Raw genomic sequence first — 12242 nt, forward strand, 5'->3', positions numbered from 1 at the left:
ATTCATCCTGCAAGAAAGTCAATATACCAAGCTGAAACCATAAAACTGTATAATTTCACAGAGAGCCATAAAGACACATTTCTGTTAAACTTTCTGCAATACAAAAGCAATCTGATGTCTCGGCAATAGGCCACAGTTTGCTTCCTCAACACCATACCAGAGTGGGTTTTTGTTTTATTGTGTTATAGATTTCATGGCAGAAATATTTCCTGAAAAGCTAGGAATGGTTCAGTATGACCATATTATTCCTTAGAGGGAACATCATGGGGAGGTTTCATAATAGTTATGGGGTCACACAGTGTTTCCAGCAAAATGACTCCTGTGGATAAGGGAGCTGCGTTTTTTCTTCTTCTTTTTTTCATCATAAAATCAGCCAGTTTAACTTTGCTTACTTGTTTCTTCAAGGACTTCATACTATCACCACCACCGATACCAGGCTGCATTTAATTTACTGTATTCATAAAAGAGCAATACATTTGCTGTTCATTTGGCAAATTATTCATTGTAATCAATGACAAATATGAATTACCGTTTCAAAGTAAAAAAAATCCAGCTATGGAAAAGAAAATCCAACCTTTTAGTTGACAGAATTTAGTTTAAACCACAGTTTGATAAATTCTGGTGCTGCACATTACATAACAAAACCATTTCCATATGGGAAGCAGGATGCACAAGAGTTCTGTAATTCACAAAGGTCCATCCCCTGACACCCTTAACCACGCAGTATCACCCGTGAGAGCGAGGAGAGGGCAGGGAATCACTTAACCATTGACAAATGGACTCCTGAGAGGTGTGATGTTCTGGTTCATCTCAGTGTATTAATGGAGCCACAACCTCCACTCACTTTTTCATAGCTGAAGGTGAAGCATTATCTGGCTATGACTTGCGTGTTTAGTAATAAATGGTGCTGATAACGTCCTAGCTTGCTGAAGTAGTTACATTTTCCTTCTCTGTTAAGCCAAATGAATGTCTTGTTTCAAGAAAATAATGCACATCCCTTTTGTGGCTGTTTTTAAGGTTTCAGAATACAGAATAGAGAGAATATGACTGAGAATATGTTGCTCCTTAAGCCTGTGTATCTCTTTGGCAATACATTGGTTTCAAGCAGTATATTTGATTTAACAAAAGAAGTCAAATGTCACAAGTTAAATATCTTAAACGTTAAATGTAGTACCCAGCCCAAGTTCTCCTACCTGCTTTAGATCAGAGGTGATCTAACTGCGAGATACTATGTCAGGGTAAAGAGACTGGTGCACGCCAGTGTTCTAAAAATGTATGCTCCTTCTCTTGAGTCCTAAATCCGTCAAGTATCATCTGTACATACACACATGATACACATTTTTGGATACAGTGTGACATGCAGCAATACGTCCATATATTAGCTTAGAAATCATAAAAATGAGCTGCCCTTATAACACCAAAACTTGCCTATGAATCATCACACTTTTGTTTTTTTTCAGTATCAAATTAATCCATTACTAGTTTTTTTATACCCATGTGTACATTATAAACAGGAACTTCAAATAGCCAATTTGGCTAATTTGCCAAATTGTTAACAAATACCAGCTTACTAACTAACTTCATGGAAACATTATATTGCTTGTTTACATCCCTAATATCGAATAATAATACCAAATTATGGGAGGAGATTAAATCAATTAATTTTCATTGCCACATGAAATCGTACGAGTAACAATTCCAGTGAAATGTAATCCCATCAGTAACTTTTTTTTTTAAACTTCATCTAGTTCAAAACTAGTTTCAAAACATAAACCATGATTATACCCCAAATCAAAGTAAGACAAAAGATAGTAATACGAGTTACCAAATCCATTAATATAATCTTTTTTACCTGTTGACCTATCAATATGTTTTTAACAATATTAATGCTCAGAATGCCCTCAAATGGCAAAAAATGTCCCCACTTTTCAGATGTTCTTTCCTCTGCTTAAGTTTGTAACAATTTGCTTCTCACAAAGGTAGATACAAGAACACACACACACACACACACACACACACACACACACACACACACACACACACACACACACACACACACACACACACACACAAAAGGATATGATTTGCCCTAATAAATAACAGTGAAAATATGTTTTCCTTCCTCATCATATCCCTTAGTAAATTTTAAACAAATTAACCGCAGCACACACACAGAAACATAACCACATGTATGTACTCACACACACACACATACACCAGCCACCACATACATACATCTGTTTGCCTGCATGTAAAACATTCCCCCTCGGAGGAGGAAAAGCCTTGTGTAACCAGATCCGATTGGCCCTTATATAAAATGGAGAAATATGGGCAGAGTGTAGCTCTCTGACGAGCCGCTGAAAGTCTGTGACATGAGACTGGTCCGGGGACCAATCATGCATTTCATTCAAGGAATGTCAAGACCCTGGGTTCTCAGCCTCATGTTAAAACACAGCCCTGCCCCTGCGATATGAAGGAGGACATCTTGTCATTCATACAGCATTGTGATTCAGCCTTAAAACGTTTTCATCAATGACTGTTATCCCATATAACAAAATGCATAAAACATATTTAAAATATATCTCTCCCTTGAAATGTGGTCTTTAACAAAACACTTGGGCATTGATGCATTAGTCCTAAATGCCTCCTCTTTGGCTGAATAATCCTCCAGTGGAGGTTGTTGCATGGCTTGGGGCTGCACTTAAACTCTACGAACTGGTAAATACTTGCGTTAAAGTAGCAGCTGTGGCCATGCAGCTTAATGTACCATACATGGGGCTGTTGCTTTACTACACACACATTCCCTTCTGGCTTTTACAGTGGAGTGTGAGAATGTCTCTATAGCACTCAATAACGTGCATCATTGAGGCATAACTCTAAATGCTGATGTGTTGTGAGTACCCTACCCACACACAGTTCTCAAATTTTGACCCTATGACTAAATCTTTCATTTAAGGCCTGAGAAAAAATAACTGCTCAACAACAAAAGCAGGAATAAATACACAAACTTGGTTGAGTTTTTTTTCTTTTTTTTTTCTTGCAGTGGAAGTTTTCATTTTCGATGCTGTTGAAAACCTGGTCATTCAAAATCAGTACTTCCCATATTTATCTATTTTTTTCCCCAAGACCTCCGGTATTATTACACCAGTGGGCCTCTTCCATGCTCCTCTATGCACTCTATGCTGTACTGTATGAATGCATTTATCTTACTTTGGGGGAAACAGCCTCCTCCTGTTTCATATTAACATGAAGCCTAAACCTGTCGTTATATATTGTATGTTTTAGACTGAACTTTGGCTTACGTTCTCCCCCTGCGGTTCTTTCGTGATGAAGAATACGAGACTGGCAAGCTTTCTAAGCACAGCTGTAAGTCCATATTACTGCCAGTATCCCCTGTGTGGGATGGCCTCTGACCTCAGTGAAAATCCAACGGGGGGCTAAAGGGGACTGTTAATGCTCACTAGTGATGTACAGCTGTGCTTCATTCAAGGTGGTTTGTCTTTGTGCTGCACTCTGTAAAATAAGTCACGGCAAAATGGTCTTTAGATTGCATTATATTTCATGTGTTTTCACCGGGGAGTGTAATCAGAAAGATCAGAGCAACAAACAAATAATAATAATAAAAACCTTATTAGATAAAAAAATGCTTTTTTCATATTTGTATAAGATCTCTGTTTAATGCTCCCAAGATTAGTGGTTGTGTGACTGTATTAAACACTGGTCTGCAATTAAAGAGGATTTTCATACTTTAATAATTTGTAATTGTTTTCCCTGCACTAGTGAACAACGCCCATGGCACGTTTTTAAACCAAAGTCCAAAACTCAAAGGTTTTCAATTCATAATGTGAAACAGAGAAGTGGAGAAAATGCTCCCATTTGGAAAATTTGCTCAATATGTGCGTACTGTGTCCTGTAAATATGTACTGTATTCCCCATCCTTTGTCATGTTGTCGTTAAGCGGTTTAACAAACAGTACCAAACCTTTCTTGCTGTTCAACCAAAAACTGTAACACTTGAGCTCTACCTCTTGCAATCGTGAGGTCGCAATCTTGTTGTGTGTGTGGAATGCGTCTGTGTATCCAGAGCCCAGATTGTATTATGTATAAAAGCGTGTGTCCACTCTTTGGGTGACCGTATGCCGCTGTATTGAAGTACGAACAAAGATTTAAAAAAACAAAAACAACAACCCTTATTTCAGCTTTGTGACAATGCTTATGACATAAAAGAATCAACCTATAAAAATCATTGTGGAAGCCAGAAAATACCATGAAACTAATGCAGTAATACCTGCTGTTTGGAGACTTAATACATGGTAAAACAAACTATAAGTGGCGCTGCCAGATTTTTTATATACTATAGTATTTTCCCGAAGTCTTGTTAAAATGCCACGGATCATTATTTGTATGTCCTGTATTTGTTTTTTTGTTTTTTTTTGGGTGCTCCAATAGCCATGACAGCCCAGGGAACCCATCCCAGAGCGGCATAAGCCAGCCTGTCTGCAGATTCAGCCCTGTGTCTCCTGGACCCTGTTGATACCCTACACATAACGCCACACTGGGAAGCCCATTGCCAGCCTGTAATCCAAGCATCTTATCAAACCAATCAGCACTTTTCCAGCAAGAACACAGCTCGACCGTGACGGAGGGGGGGGGGGGTTTCACAACATCTGGTGCTCGGAGAAAGGGAGGGAGAAAATAAGTGAAAAGAAAATGTGTGAACAATCTTGATTCTCTGTTATGGAGATTTTAGAACAACCCCACGTCCTGCTTTCTCTTTCGATACAGGTCAGTGAGCTGGCAGTCAGTTGTCAGTGCTTGCCTGCTGCATTGTGGAGGCTGCTCGCAGTTATGCTATTGATGTTTTTGACGGTAACATTGGTCACTGCACTCCCTCGCAGTTCCTCTTTTCTTCTCCATCTCTCACTCACACTAACCTCTTTGCTATTCTCTTTTCCCCAACCTCCTGTTTCCTATTCCCCAACATCCTGTTTCCTATTTCCCTTTCCAATCCTCCTTTCCTTCCTTCCCACCAGCCAAGTGCAGCGGTGAGAGGTTACCACAGCAGTAAGGCAGCAGCCACCGGAAGCAGTGGTGATCCAGGGGCCTGGAGCATCCCTTCTTTTACCCGTACAAGTCTGCAGCACTACCTATCCCACCATCAACAACCCCTGCTTCACTACCCTCAGTCCTCGCACACGAGCTACGCCTACTGCCCTGCCCGTACAGCTGTGAGTACAGCAGATTTCTTCTTTCTCCTTGTCACTTGATGTCCCTCTATCTCTTCTTTGTTGCTCTCATCTTTTGGAATACTTTTCTGCTCTCTCTGTCTTGCTTGTGATTTCTAATCACTCTCTCTCTGGTGTCCATTAGTGGCCGTTACTATTAAGGAACTTCATATGCACACAGCACAATCTCTTTCTCCACTCCGTACTCCCCATCCCTCCCCTTCTCTATCTCTTCTCTTTAATCTTTTCCCTCTTTCCCACACTCTTTTCTTTCAGGCCCTCATTGTGTATATGACTATTTCTTCCACCCTCCTTCCCCAGCTTTATCTTTTCCTTTTACCCTCTCTCTCCTTCTTTTCTCTGCAACTTAATTTGTTTTTCTTTCATCCGTCCTCTGCAACAACAGTGCAATGAGAGACTAATTGAGGTAGAGACACTTTTGGATGGCTTCCCTTGTCATTATCCTTAGAATTAATTGCTGTTCTGCAATCCGTTTGATTTGACTTTATTGGTGCGACCTGGTTCTCTAATGCAACGTTCGGGGTGTGACTGGAACTCAGGCACAAGCCAAATTGAAGAATTTTTATTATCGGCATGTTGCTGTCACAGTCACAGAGCTGGAAACAAAGATTAGGCAGGTTTTTATTTCCCTGTATTTCTTCCTATAATAAATTTACAAGGCTTCACACCAAATATTTCTCTCATTCTCTTTTATTTCCATTACAACACTCTGATTCTCTCATCTTACAAACGCACCACTTAAATTCCCAGCTGCCTGTTTGCCAACATGTTGAGACTCCCTTGAAGCGTTTGCATGCAACGAGTGAAGAAATTGGATTGGACTTAGATTTGATAATCATCCCTGTACCTTGACTCCTGGTTGGACGTGGCATTCCTTTAATGCTATTCCTTGGATCAAGGTACACATTCATTCAGACTTTTATAGCAAGAAGGAAATCATTATTTTTATTATTTAAATACAAATGAGAAAAGGGAAACAAGAACAATAAACAAGAAACAATGTTCTTTTGATTAGGAGTAGATGGCCCTTAAAATTGCATTTGGGGTAAAAGTTATTAGACAGCAGAGCTATTAGTCCTGTGATTGAGAGGATGCCTTCTTTCCCACCTTGCCGGAGCTCGGTGCAGACTTGGCTGACTTCTTGGGCAGCAGGAGCGGGAAGGAAATTATTTAGTGTTCGAGCTGTTGTGTGTCACTGACAAACACCACCATTACCACCGTCATAGCTTCTACCAGCACCTAAGGCAAAGAGGAGCATGGGGGTGTTAAACAGGAAGCAACAATGGAGAACATTCCCCAAGACAGATCATAAACGCTGTGGTTTTAGTCGTGGTGCGTCTCCGTCACATGTTTTTGGGAACATTGTGGTCCTTCCTGTCCTTTAGTGCTACACCCCTGGGGAGTACAGTCATCGGTATCAACATCCACATTTGTGACCCAGGAGTGTCTGAATTCTTTGATCTAACTAAGTTGAACAAACATCAAGCCACATTTGTCCTTCTCTGACTAAGCATGGTCTTTGGTTTTCTAAATGGCATCCGCAAAGACATCTCTCCCTATTATAACAAAATAGCATTTGTCTCACCAGACATACAGTACTTATGTTTAATGAGTATGGAACCTCAACATTTACAACCACAATACGACTAAAAAATGTCAGAAGTTTGGCTTATTTTATTAAATAAAACATTGTAGAGGAGCTTCTTTAGGAAGTCAGCCTCACAATGTACTGTATATTCAATGCACTGGTTTTATTATGGCGGTGTACTCGTGTCTGAGACATATTGGGTGTAACACTAAGCCAGCAGGCAAGAGTTTAAAATCCCTAAATGGATTTGAAACAGACAACACACTCACAATAATTCACAACAGACACACCTCTGTCTAGTTTTTTTCTTTCTTTCTTTCTATTTTCCACTTTGTTGTCCTGTATGTTTGTGTTTTTGTGGGCTGTTGGTAGGCAACACTTCTCACACAGTACCCTCTTAACAGGTCTTGGTTACAGATCACTACAGGATCATCAAACACCCGCCCTGATCATGACCCTCCACCCTTAAACTGCAGCACACTCCGCTGGCTTTAACTGGCCTATTGTCATGGGGACGTTTTTGTCTTTTCAGTAGTTTTCATTTTGTCCCTGCAGAAAATAACTATCATATCAAGCTTTCATTCTGGGGTAGGGATTCCACACTTAGACCTCAATGAGTGTTCACGGTGCCTGGAGATGGCTAATCCAGACACTACAGTCAACAAACTCATGATTCCAGCCTTTTGAGTCTGCCTCCTGCATTTTTATAGCTTCTTATATGCAACACATACTGGAACAGCAATCCCCACAATTCAAAAACAAACTAATGCAGACTCCTCTCTCTGTTTCTCTCAAACACCCTCCCCATTTATGTCATTGTTTTTATTGCCTCCCTAAATGCTATTGTAATTTCAGGCATATTAGATGCAAAGAATGCCCAGCAAAAAGGGAAGAAAAACAGAACTGATAGCTCAGCATGCGTCTGTCCTCTTGGCTGAGGGAGGTTAGTAAATAAAGGAAATAGAAAAGCAAGCAAGGATCCAGCAGAGATCAAGAAGCTTTGCCTCCAGTGAATTTGTAATTACAATGGAAGCAGATACATTTCCACTCTTAATATGGTGGGATGAAGATCCCTCAGGGGGGAAGGTGGCATGACAAAATGGCAGCGGAGAAAGTCATGTAGAAGTCAGTAGCTATGACTAGAAAGGGAGTCAAAGAGAGAGACTGTGTTATTTACTGTGAATATGCAATTTTCTCATTCAACTCATACAAAATACTTTTCTTATATACAACGAATTTCTGTTGCCAACACAATTGGTTCCTGCATTATGTTCACTGGCCACATAATCAAGTCAAAATCTAATTTTTCAGTTTGACATTCCTGTCAACCTCACCTATACTTTGTGTTTATTTCTAATCTTCAAGTGCAATTCATTGTATTCATAATCTGACATTTAGCTGCTTTGATGTTTTTACTACGAGTGAAAGAATGTACAGTAGATATAGACAGCCAAAAGCAGAAGAGACAGATAGACCGAGAACACAATAGAGCAATACTAATAAGGGGAGGACAAATGGGGTGAGAGAGGAAGAGGCAGATGAGGAGACACATGGACTGTGGTGACTGAAGGATGCCAAGTGTCTCACCTCACATCACTGTTAGTCTTAACCAAACAGCTGAACAGGTTGGATAACAGCTGTGGCGAGTGGACCACCCTTCAGGTACTTAAGTGTAATAAAACCTGACAAACTAATGTTGCCACTTGGTGTTATTGGATTCTTTACTTAAAGCCACATGGCTGCAAAGGCTCCTATTGCCTTGACTGTGACTACGCCGCACATTATGGATTTTCTGGTCTATGGAGAATTGATCAGAAGCACAATGGCAAAGAAAAGGAAACATTCTGTGTAGGTACTTTCCACTAATTGGTGTGACAGAGCTCATTAATGGGTGATGGCAATAATGGAGTGAACATACAATGTCAGGTAAAGTGTAGATATTGTAAATTGAGTTGCCAGTCTGCTTGTGAAGTGTTGCACTTGGGATATTGATATAATATAATTCTCTAGCCTTGAGACATTCTCTTGGGCAAGCCTCTTAGCTTTTGTAAGAAGCAGCGAGACGTTGCTAAAAAAGAGCATGTGTTTTTCGTCAACTTTTGTTGCTTATATAAACACATTTTTCTATCTGACCTCTGAGCTGTTTCATTTCTGATGGTATGCTTCCTCATTCAACAGATTATCTCCCAAACCTAATATCCAGATGTTTCTAACGTTGCTTTAATCATCTTGGTCTCTGAAGTCCAGATATTGCTTTTGTTTGTGATAGTGTTTCATTATTTTGCATGTTAGGCATGCTTGGGAATTATGGTCTCGCATTTGTGCTGGCTTAATAGCCGTATTGGTCTATTTAACTGTATTCAACTGGGAGAAACTGCACAACCAGCGTGGTCTACTTCAGCTAATTGCATCCATGTTGCGTGCTTATAACCAAGTTAATCAGAGCTTATGCCGATGTGAGTGTGTAGGTGCCAGAGAGTGCAAGAACTAAAGTCCTTTGTTCCTTTTGGTCTTGTTATGACAAGATATATGAGGAAAAACTGTGGATGAATTCTGATTCTCAAGGGTCAGCCCGCATTGCGTCTGTGTACTGCTGCAGAGTTCATCTCTCTTCATAACGTACAGATAAAGACACACATACCTACACACGTGCCTCAGAGGACAAAACTAGCTTTTCTTTCCTTTAGGATAACAAATACTCCACTGCTGGTGCATTGAGTGCAACTGTTTGCTGGCCGTCCATTACCATATGTTGTCCTTCCGTATGGGAATCCTCATCTTATCAGGCGTAGATAACAAGACACATTTTTACCCTAATGAAAACATTTGAGTGGGTTATGACTCTTTTATCTCAGGACAAAGACATCCCTGTGAACCTCTCAATTTAATTTGGAGTTGTTGCCCGAGAAAACTCGGGTTGTTACCTCATTAGACTTGCCGAGCACACACTGGACAATCATTCAGTCACTACAAACCTGCTAGTAGAGATTCCTGGCACATCGTTAGGGTCTACAAGGTCTGAAATCTCAGAAAAGAGAGAAAAAGGGACATTGCAAGTGTGAGAAAATAACTTATAATCAGAGAGAGATGAATAGACCCTACATAATAAAACCTTGATTGCTAAGTACTGCTCTGCTATTGTTTTACAAGTTCCCATTCCCGTTGTTTTATACAGTATGTGAGTATTTTAGACAAATCAATGGCAAATCGTTACATTTACCAATCTTTGCAAATTCATCAGGTGTAGGTGCGATCAACTTACCTTTTCATCTGTCTCTCTTTGTGAGGCCTGGGCTCTGGCATAATCCTTGATGTTGTGATTAGCTTAATTAGCCATAACTCACAAACACCCATTTATACAGGCTGACAGATGACACAGTCATTTAGCTGAATGAATGGCCTGTCTGCTGGCAGTAAGTGAGGGTGCATCCGCTGGCTGATGGCCTGCACAAGGCAGTTGAGTTGAAGCTTGTTATCTGTGGATCATCCAGGAAAGCAAAATGATCAAAACATTTAAAGTGAAAAGGCAAGTAAGGTGTGAAGGAAGGGAAGTAGGAAGTGATGAATGGGTGTTGTGGACAAAACCGATTTTGGATGTACTGTAACTGTCATAAAAGTCCCAGTTCATGTTTTTGATGCATTCTTCCAAGAAATATTCCATCCAAGAGAAGATTAGGTGAAAGGTGAATTCCCGATAGCAGAGGCAGCAGATGCTGATGTGTACTGTACATGTGTGGTGCCGCTGGGCTATCCTTGTGGAGTCTTTGTGATGGAGTACAGTAGCTTACATTTTAGACTCTGTCTCTTTCATCAGCCCTTGAATGAAAAGCATTGCTCATTCTCCAAATACTGCAATGATTCATCTTTGCCATGAGCTAGAATGGGCTTTGTCTCAGTAATTAATTTAGCTCTCGGGACACCAGTTGGAATGTGTCGTGTCTTCGAGGCCTAATTAAAAGAAAATTGTCAAACATATTCTAGGTCACACAGCTCAGAATCTCCAACCAGTCCTTTGCGGGCCATTTTGATTGCTGAAAGAGTGGGTTACAGAGTGAGAAACAATGCTTTTATTTGCTTTGTTGATTTCTTCAGGCACCTCTTGAAAATTGAGACACTTGATGTTTTGTTTACCATCGGCTGCTTGAGTCAATAACTCAATCTACTTATGGCTTTGTGCTCTGCATGTCTTTGTCTCTGTTTGAGGATAGTTTATTTGAATTGCTAAGACATGTTTAAGACTTCTTTTTTGTGGAAATAGCCACAGAATTAACATTCTACCCTCGGGTGAATGAGAATATACTGTAACTGTGCATGAATACCTTGGGTTTTAAGATCACTTTCTTTAAAATAAATGTGGTTGTAAACATAGATATTGGCACCGCATTTATAATAAGATATACTGTGTAGTCATACTATTGAGTCAGTCTGTCAGACCGACTGACAGACAGGAAGTGTCTATCTTATCTGTCCTCATAATGAGAATCAATGACTTTAGTTACTGGCACAGAAGGGCACAGAATGGCTCTAACAGTACACACACTTACACACACAGACATACAGGTTCTGAACAATTAAGCGCGAGCTGTCGGGCTTAGTGCCTGGGTCCATTGTAAGTGCTCTAAACCTGTTAGACTGTGACAGACCATTAAAAGGCTGCCAAGGCTTCCTTAATTTGCTTCAACAGTGCATACTGAGGCAGAGTGACTGAGTGCTGTGAGTGTGTCTCTGTGTACGAATGTGCGTTTACTTACTTATGACACCCCTTGCTAACACCTCCTTCCCTCTCCCCTGTCTTGCGACCGCTTCCACAGCAACTTTTACTCACACACACACACACACACACACACACACACACACACACACACACACACACACACACACACACACACACACACACACACACACACACACACACACACACACACACACTATTTGACAGTATTAACACAAGTTGCTGTAATATATCTGGCTTCATTTTTTATTCTGGAATTACCGTATATAATGGCACATTTCTGTATATTTAGGAAAACGCATCAAATCATTACAACACCTGCCAAAACTAATAGATTTTCTGAGTCATTCTTTTCAGTAAAATACTAGGTGCATAAAGTAGACAACAGTAATTATCTTTGCATTGGAAGGCATTGCCACAGTCAATTTGTAGCTTGTATCACAGGTGCTTCACATGTTTATATATTGTAAATATATCCATGCCCTTATGCAGTATTGTAAAACACACCCTCACATTTGTCACGCCTGCAGCTGATGGGGGTGAAAACTCTGACTGTTTGTGCATATGCACCAAACAATAGTTCGAAGTATTTGGTCTTCTTGGAGACCTTGAATGGAGTTCTATATGGGGCTCCAGTAGGGGACTACATAGTTCTGCTGGGGGACTTCAACGCACAT

The 12242-nt window shown here is 40.3% G+C and overlaps 1 protein-coding gene across 5 annotated transcripts in view; it reads left to right on the top strand.

The window, feature by feature from the left end:
* The window catches only part of rbms3 (RNA binding motif, single stranded interacting protein), a 277803-nt gene that overhangs the window by 65850 nt on the left and 199711 nt on the right, over positions 1-12242 (top strand). For all 5 annotated transcript variants that reach the window (XM_032535593.1, XM_032535585.1, XM_032535590.1 and 2 more), the window contains exon 3: positions 5033-5227. In XM_032535593.1, coding sequence (XP_032391484.1) covers positions 5033-5227 — 195 coding nt within the window. The remainder of the gene's footprint in view (positions 1-5032; positions 5228-12242) is intronic.

Source organism: Etheostoma spectabile, chromosome 14, assembly GCF_008692095.1.
Source record: "Etheostoma spectabile isolate EspeVRDwgs_2016 chromosome 14, UIUC_Espe_1.0, whole genome shotgun sequence".
In the NCBI taxonomy this organism is placed as follows: Eukaryota; Metazoa; Chordata; class Actinopteri; order Perciformes; family Percidae; genus Etheostoma; species Etheostoma spectabile.